Source organism: Microtus ochrogaster, chromosome 1 (genome assembly GCF_000317375.1).
Source record: "Microtus ochrogaster isolate Prairie Vole_2 chromosome 1, MicOch1.0, whole genome shotgun sequence".
Taxonomy (NCBI): domain Eukaryota; kingdom Metazoa; phylum Chordata; class Mammalia; order Rodentia; family Cricetidae; genus Microtus; species Microtus ochrogaster.
Genome location: NC_022009.1, coordinates 63,702,803 through 63,711,805, shown reverse-complemented (window position 1 = coordinate 63,711,805; position 9,003 = coordinate 63,702,803). Strand labels below are relative to the sequence as shown.

Genomic DNA, 9,003 nt, shown 5'->3' with positions numbered 1-9,003 from the left:
AGATGGTTGTGAGCCACCATGTGGTTGCCGGGAATTGAACTCAGGACCTTTGGAAGAGCAGGCAGTGCTCTTAACCACTGAGCCATCTCTCCAGCCCATGTTATGATAGTTTTAATAGTATACTCAATTTCTAGATGTCTTACCGGGAAAATAGATGCTATTTGACAGTGAAAAATTTTCAACAGAGGAGGAAATGAAAACTGGGGGTGAAAAATGGAGATGAAGGAGAGAAAGCAGGAAGAAGAGAAAGAAGAGGTACACTAAGGGGGAGGAAGACAGCAAGGCTAGGGAGAAGGCGACCCAACATAAGCCAAAAGCAAAAAGCAGAAAAACAATGAAACAAAACATTGAAAAATAGTATGCTGAACTTTAGGGGAAAAAAACAGACAAATCTCGACTGTAGTAGTTTTTTTTTTTTGGTTTCTTTTCTGTAATTACCAACCTAATTTAATTTGGAAAACAAAAACAGTAAGAATATGAAACTTGCATTTTATAGAAAATAGTTAGCTCTTAGTGATAAACAGAGAGAACAAATTATAGGAGCAACATCAGCAACAAAAAGTTGCCTTAAGATTTTATTAAAGTGTCTGATAAAAGAAGGAGTATTTATATTTCCACCTCTCTGTGTAGACATTTTATATGCATTAATGAGTATCAGAAGTATTAATTTAAATGAAACTGTCCATGTACAGTGCTTAGGGCCACTCCAAGTTTAGAATAGCCATTTGATATATACTAGCTTGTTTTTATTATTACTATTATAGTTATTGGTAAGAATTGCATTTTCCATGTGATATCAAAACATCAAATGTTGTTTATATTTTACATACATTTGTGGAAGATTTTACTTAATACTTGCTCCTCCTGTTAGAAGATAAGCATATACTTTATATTTCATGGTCTGTAATTCACCAGAGACTTTCTGTAATTTTTGTCTATAGCTGCTTTTAAATTATATGACAAAACACATTTCAAGTTATTACTGATAGTTACTCAGCATGTTTTGTAGAAGTTCACACATTTATGGGAAAAATAAGTTTACATTAGGATGGTAGGCAATACTATTAAATGAATTGAATAAAATTTTAGCATTGGAAAAAGAAAACATAGTAAGAAAAATTCAGACTTGGTGGATGAGTCTGGCAATAAAGTTTTCAGAATTGAGAAAAGAATTTCTGAAAGGTATAAATCCCTAATGAAGTGATGCAAGAGGAAAAGAGAGGGGGAAAAAAAGAGGGAGAAATGGACCAGATTCAGTGAGGAAATCCAGCATCCGGCCACCTGGAGTCCCAGAAGGGAAAGAGGGAGCAAGGGAGAGGTGACACAATGTTTAATGAGATAGCCTGGTAATACTCTCTGGAACAGAAAGTATTAAGGAAGGGGAAGAACTCGGTGAATGCTTGGAAGTCTGAATAGGGTAACTTCTCACTTGGGAGTGTGATGAACTGTAGAGAATCACAGGAAATGATCTTTAAACAGGCGAGACTGCCTCACAGATGCAGCAGTGAAACTGAGGGCTGTGTGATGACAGCATCCTTGCTCATCAAGAGACAATGGAACAAAGGAACGGCCGACCTAGAGACGTGTGCTCCGTGAATGCATCCTCCAAGAAGCAACGCTCGGGAGAAATGCTTTCAGGACAACACAAACCAAGGAAATTCTCCACACCACACACTGTTCTCGCATCTCTAATGAGAGATTGTTTTTCAGGCTGTGGGAAAATGGTTGCAGATGGGAAAGCGGGATAAAGGCTGCACACAATGAAAATGCAGAGCTGTTGGGCCCATGGAAGTTCATATTACTGCACACAACTTCAGCAATCTGTGCCAAAGTCTAGGTCAACAGAGAATGGTAAGAATGTCATACAAATGAGCTCAAAACTGCCACAGGAGTCTTTGGGCTGAACTTTGGCACTATAGGAGCAGATTAGTAGTTTCCAGGAAAGGAAATGGGTCCTGCAAGTGACCCCATGAAGAAGGGTAGCCTTTTTCACAGAACAGACTGAGCCAGTTGCCGCCCTTTTAAAAACAAACACCTACAAACAAGAAACGAATGTGAAGAGACCCACAAACTTGACCCCTACATAAAGGTCAGTTTCAGGAAGACTGATGGTGTATGGGGAAGAAATAACAGCCATCCTTAATTAAGGAAAATGACTAGGTTAAAGAAAAGGTTAAGGAAGAACAATAAATAGAAGAACCAAAGTACTAAACAAAATGGAAAAAAATGACAAGACATGGTTGCAGTAAAACTGAAATGTCTTCCATACGAAGACGCTCCAGAGAGGGAGCTTGGGCACACAACTGTTGTTGAGTCAGGCTCTCACTGGATTGCCCAGTCTGGTCTTGAACTCGTGGGTTCAAATGATCCTCTTGCCTCAGTCTTTGGAGTAGCTGGGAAGAAAGGCACATGCCCCCTTGTCTATATGTTTAAACAACCCCTACAAGGAATGTGAAAAATGAACAACCTGGGGGAGGAAAGAGAAGAGGAAATTCGGATGGCAGGCACTCGAAAAGCCACGCTAACAGAAGGAGACCTCACCACATCAACTGTAAAGTTATGGTGAGCGTTTGGAACACGAAGAATCCTCTTACTACAGGTGCATTGGAAAAACCCTGCCATTATTTTCTGAGCTTTATGACACACATATGTCATGTTATGACCCAGGTATCTCGCCTTCAGATTTACGCCTGACAGAGTGTGGGGGCTGGTGGCTTGGGCTCGGAGAGTTATACACAAGAGCATCTGTGGCAGAGCTATTCACGCTTGCCCTGAGCTGTAGAAAACTCAATGTCTATCAGCTGGAGAGTGAAAAACTAAGCTGACGTTCCAAGTGAAATGGAAATGAATGAATTTCACCCCGACAGAACGATGCCAAGCACCGTGCTCTGTGAAGGAAGCCAAACAGAGGGGTGCAGTCTGTGTGATTCCGTATACAGAGAGGCTTAAGTTGCAGGAAAGTAAGACAGTGGTTTATGGATATGTGCTTAGGTGATAAGAGCCACAAAGGAAAACACGGAGACAGTCGCCGTGATAGCTCGGGAGGTGGTTAACCAGGAGAGAGCAATGCCTGTGTTATTGGGAGGGGCAGGAAGGGTATTTTGGGAGAAGAGAAAAGTGTCATTTTGTTTCTCTTGTGGTGGTTAATGGGGAGCACTTGATAATAAATACTTGAGCTGTACCTTTTGTATTACACGCACCTTTCTGTATGGGGTCATGACTCACATTTAAAAACACAATAGTGGGTCAAAGAAACCAAATGGGGCCCATGACCGCACAGAGCGCCGACATGTACCTGATCCTAAACATGTACCTGGGATTGATAATGGGAACCACAGTCCCTGTTTGTCACCTAAATAATGGAGCCAGAGCCGAAGTGATGGGCTACCCAGTCGAGGAAGTGGAAAGAGCCCTTACTGTCTGGTTCCTCTTCAGCTTTTGTGGCTTTCCAGTTCCTCAGAGACCAGAGAGTTTTACAGGTACCCACCAGCACAAGCCAGCTTTGTTTAGAAATCTGGCTGGCAGGGAGGAAACAAACAGCTGGGGAGGGCTAAGCTGGGGAGGGTTTGCAGAGCCTTGTCATGACTACTCTGGTTTCTGCCTACCACAAATGAAAGAACACCAGAAGCAGCATTTTCAAATAAGGCTTTTTGGAATACTCGTCAAGGAGAGCCTTCAGAGATATTAGCAAGAATTCTTTCAGGTTGTTGTAACTAAAATGCAAGGTGGGTTTGTTTTTACTCCTTTGTGGCAACACCGTTTGCTGCTCATGTGCTAGTACGGAACCCAAGCTACCTAAACCCCTGTAGACATCACTGAAGGGATGGCTATCGAGATCGGTTTTTACAAGAACGATTAGCATTCATGAGGCTCACTTGCTTCCTGGAAATGAGCACCAATGGTGCTATTGGAGGCCAGAATCAGATTGTCTTGGCTTATTCAAGAATATTCTGGGTATTTAAGCGGCTACTATAAAACCCAAACCTAATATACATAACACTTGAAATTCATACGGCAGATTGGTTCAACTAAAACATCTACTGGTCACCACAGTCCTTCATAGACCTTATAACTATAAACACTTTTGGGACAGGATCTTGCTACATGGTTTTGGCTTGCCTTGTATTTGTTTAGTAGCCCAGGTAGGCTTCGAACTTGTGGCAATCCTCCTGCTTTAGTTTCTTGAGTGTGGGATTATAGGCTTGAAACCACCATGCCTAACATCAAAGCAAATATTATGTATAGCTTCAATATAAGGCACGTTTATTAAGCACCTACCCATTAGATTTTAATACATTAGTATGGAGTTTTGAATGAGAAATATCTTCCATAGACCCAGTTGTTTGAATACTTGGTCCCTACTTGATGCCATTGTTTGGGAAGATTATGGGAGGTGGAGTTAAGCTGAAGGAAATGTGTTGTGTGTTTGTGTGTGGGGGGGATTTTTTGGGTGCTGATAGCCTCATCTCATTTCCCTTTCTCGTCTCTCAACTCCTGTTGCCTTACCTTCCTGCCATGATGGAACCATTCAGCAAAATAAACCGCCTTCCTTCAATTGTCCTTGGTCATGGCATTTTGTTATAGCATCAGAAAAGTGACTAATATGAGCAGTATTACAAATTAGGCCTTTATGAATATAGCATATGTAAAGAAAGAATATACATACACACATGTGCAAACACACACACACACACATGCACTATTGACCACATGTTCAGTTTCATACTACAACATCCTCTCCTCTAATCCTTAATTGTAATAATGACCTTGTAAGTGACTGTTAATTTCCTTTTGAAAAATCAGGCCAAGGGTCAGGGTAAGTTATATACCCAAAGTCACAGAACTAAATGTGGAAAAGAAAAGGCCAGTTTTACTCCATGTCTTCTAAGTCATGGTAGGTATTTGGGCACTCATATTCCTTCTTAAATTCTGTTCTTGCTTTCAAAGACTTAGGTTCTTTATAGAAATATTCTCTCAAACAGAAAACACAGTTAAATTGCTCTGCCATGAAATGAAGGAACGGCTTGTCCGTAGCTTGTACGGAAAACCAGCATTTTTGTAGAAAGATCCAGAGTGAGTTTTGTGAATGAAGCAAGCAGGGCCTGCTTCCTGGTGTGTTTCCTTTGATGTAGTTGCAAAGGGGAAAGTGGGGAGAGAGAGGGAGAGAGAGAGAGAGAGACAGAGAGAGAGAGAGGGAGGTGGGTAAGCTGTACAGACAGATGCCCCGGTACAGTGAGCAGGGCTCCTACCTTCTGATTGATCTTCATGGTCTCCTCGGTGTGGTAGAGGAGGAACTTCTCCCCGGAGGAAGTCAGGTTCACGTACACCTGCAGGCAAGGGTACTGAGAGAGCTTCCAGCAGTCTGGCCCACAGCTGAAGGAACAGTTAAACGTTTCTGTGATAGACACATTCAGCAGGGTGCACTGAGCTTCTTCTGTCCACACACTGCAAAGAAAGAGCGAGAATGATCACAGAACAGGAGGCACTGGGCAGGAGGGTGAGGTTACAGAGGACTGTCTCTTGTCTACTGAACTGCATGGGACTCCCCAATATCTGTGATCCATAGGTCTGTGCAATGTTGTGATTTTTGAACAGACCGGCTTTTGGCAAGCTGTGACACAACACACGCTTTGGTGCCCAAGAACTTTCTTGGTGACAACCACTATATTCACTAATATATTAATATTATTCACTAATATTTTAAGCCATTATTTTCTCCTTATTGAATTCACTGGTAAGCCTAACAAACGCCTTATTTTTAGTTTTTATTTCTTGAGGCAGTCTCACCAGGTAGGCAAAAATGGCCTCGGTCTTGCTCTGCAGCCTGGGCTGGCATCAGTGGTGTGATTCTGCTGCTTTAGTCTTCTGAGGGAAGGGATGGCAGTTCTGTGCCACCTGCTTAGCGTAACCTTTTCTTTCCCCGTATGCCTGCATTGCACAGCTCTTGCTCAGTTTTTTTTTTTTTTCATTCCAAACTCCACCACAGCCTGGTTTGTAGGCAGAAGAGTCTTTATTAAGGTAGTGACTGGGGAAAGGTGGCAAAAAGGCAGAATGGCTTAGGGTTGGGCAATACTGTACAACAAACTCATTCCAACATGGTAATTCCACATAAGATAACGACAACCTTTTGAAGTTGTCAAGAGCAATGGCTACTTGTAGCCTTTCTCCCAACTGGCAATTTACACAGATTACTTTCTTTTTTCTCTCTCAACAACTTTACATATTGGTTATTAATCCCTTTGAAAGGTGAATGAAAAGAGGGCCACAGAAATCAGGTAACATAGTCAAGAACACACAGTTGGTAAGTGGGAGGAACTGTGGCTTTCCCCTGCTCTAAGGCTCTGCTTTATTCTGGCATGGTGTGCACCCCCAGGAAACCAACAGAAGACAACCCCTTCAGTGCGGATAAAGGGCTCCATCAGGTTGCTCGGGGTCATTTTAGCCAGAGAGATTCCAGCTAACCATTGGTTGAATTTCGTTTGACAGTAACTTGCATTTTGCGATCAAGTCGGGCATTTGCAATTAGGAAGTAACACAGAGGCAATCGATGTGTGCCTCTGGATATGAGCTGTATGGCACTGAGCGGAAACCACGTGTTCACAATGAATAACAACCTTGCCCTTTGCTGGACACATGTGGATAGCTCCTGTACTTTTGCATGTGCCAGCTGACTAGACTCATTCTCCTCTGGTGTCGCAAATTGAATTTCCTGGAACATGAATGGCTAGAATCTGTTTTTATAACCAGAGGGTGGGGTATACATCCTATGTAGTTCTAAGCAGGTGTGAGAATCTGAAAGAGGTTTTGGACTCAGCAAAGGGCCCCGAGGCAACGCACTTTCACGGTGGAAGAGAGGGCAGCTGAAAGAGCAAGCTGACCAGGATGGCAAAGAGGAGCAAATTGCTACGTTTCAGCTCCACTTGCCTTCGAAGATGAAAGCATTAATTTAGCCAGAGAAACAAGTGGTAGAAAGTGGTGTGATTTTCTCTTGAATTGAAACTTCCCACTGTCGTATGAAAGGGTCTTATTTCTTCAAGTCCAACCATTGGCAGATGTGCCAAGTTCCAGGGTTCAGGGTCTGAATGGCAGAGGGTGGGACTCTGTGGGGATTTATCAGCTGGCTTATGCAGGAGAACATGCTTTGGTTTCATCACCTAGTGGCTTCTCCTTACTCAGTCAACCCAAGGTAAACATTGAAATGAAAAGGATTCAAACTCTGTTACTTTAAGAGATTAAGTCTCTCAATCTTCACAACATGTCAGAATCACTTAGAGTGATTTCAGAATACCTAGTGCTGGGTCTGTCTTCTAACCAATCAATTCTGACCTTCTTTGGCTTCAGCATATGAAAGTTCCCAAAGAAACTGGGTGATGGAGAAGTAGGGCAAATTAAAAAAAAAAGGCCATGACAGATTTTGTGAGTAGAAAGAGTCAAGACTTATTTTGTAGGATGTGGCTTTGGAAGCTTAACTGTCACGTTTGTTGTTGTGGCACACTGAACTGTGTGACATGTGTGTGTGTGTGTGTGTGCGTGTGCACTCGTATGTGGGTGCATTTGCACGTATGTGTGCATGTTCGTGTTTGTATACATGTGCATGCGTATGTGTACAGACATGCTTGCACATGTACATATGCATGTTTGTGTGTGCAGATGCATGTGTACATGCTCATGTGAATATATTTCTGCATGTGTTTGTTGAGGCCAGAGGATGATCTCAGATGTCATTTCTCAAATGTCACCCACATTGTTTCTTTTGAGACAGGGTCTCTCAATGGTCTGTGCTCAAGGATTAGGCTAGACTTGCTGGCCAGTGAACTCTAGGGATCACCTGTCTCCACCTCTCCAATGCTGGCATTACAAGAGCACGCCACCATGCCTGGGCTTTTTATGTGGGTTTGAGGTTTGGAACTAAGGTTCTCATGATCATGCTCAGGATTGCTTATGGAAAAGCATTTCCCAAGTCCCTGTGTCACATCCTCTGGGCCTTGGTGTCTCTGCAATGATGGGAGTACCTATACTTCCCTTATGGAGTAGCTATGAGCAAGATATGAGCAATATGTGGAAGGTGGCCAGCTCACAGTAGACAGTTTGCACACAGCCTCCGTTTATTATTATTATTATCCTCAAATAACATTAGAGAACACTGTGTTCCAGGTGCCTATGAAGGTTTTGGAAAGGTGAGAAAGATGACGTCAGGGCTGAATGAGCAATGGGGAAGAGAGGGGGAGAGGGCACTAGATTCTCCGGTGGCCATGGCATTACCTTTGCATGTACGAGCGCAACAGTGTGATCCCCAGCAGGAAGTACATCATGACAGAGCACACCATCATGGCCAGCCCTAGAAGGATAGCCCGGTCCTCTCCAGCCTTCAGTGCTGTCACAGTTTTCCTCTTGTCCAGGAGGTCATGGTCCCTGATTTTCTGGTAGATATTTCTGAGGTTGAAAATAATACAGTCTTACATGAGACTCTCACAGTTCTATTGCATGTTCCTCGAGGGAGGTTACCTTCCTGCCCCTGCCTTCCTAAGGTGAAGGACCTGTAGGAATGCCCCAAACACACCTGAAGGAAGTTGAATCTCAGTACAACCCCTGGCACTTAAAACATCACATACACACACATGTACATACACACACACACACACACACACACACACACCCTCTACATGCATAGAAAGAGGAGAACACAGACATAAACACATGTACCATACCTGAACAGTAATGATCCCTAATTCTGTATTTTTGGGATTCATGTCTAACTGTAAAGTGATTTTTTTTTTTCTGTCCCATTCTATGAAAGACAGCAATTCCCTTAACTCTCAAAAAATGTCTTGGGTTTGTTAACTTCATATTAATGAAGTTGATCAGTATTGATATATAATTTCTGAATCTACTTCTCTCTCTCTTTTTCTTTTCTCTCTCTCTCTCTCTCTCTCTCTCTCTCTCTCTCTCTCTCCCTCTCTCTCTTTTTTGGTTTTTTAAGATAAGGTTTCTTTGTAGATTCTT

General features: G+C 42.6%; 1 protein-coding gene across 1 annotated transcript in view; it reads right to left on the bottom strand.

Annotated features, from left to right (window-relative positions):
- The window catches only part of Kcnmb2 (potassium calcium-activated channel subfamily M regulatory beta subunit 2), a 265,353-nt gene that overhangs the window by 13,693 nt on the left and 242,657 nt on the right, over positions 1-9,003 (bottom strand). Inside the window, exons 3-4 of the mRNA XM_026789928.1 lie at positions 8,263-8,433; positions 5,250-5,445 (exon numbers count right to left, since the gene is read on the bottom strand). Coding sequence (XP_026645729.1) covers positions 5,250-5,445; positions 8,263-8,433 — 367 coding nt within the window. The remainder of the gene's footprint in view (positions 1-5,249; positions 5,446-8,262; positions 8,434-9,003) is intronic.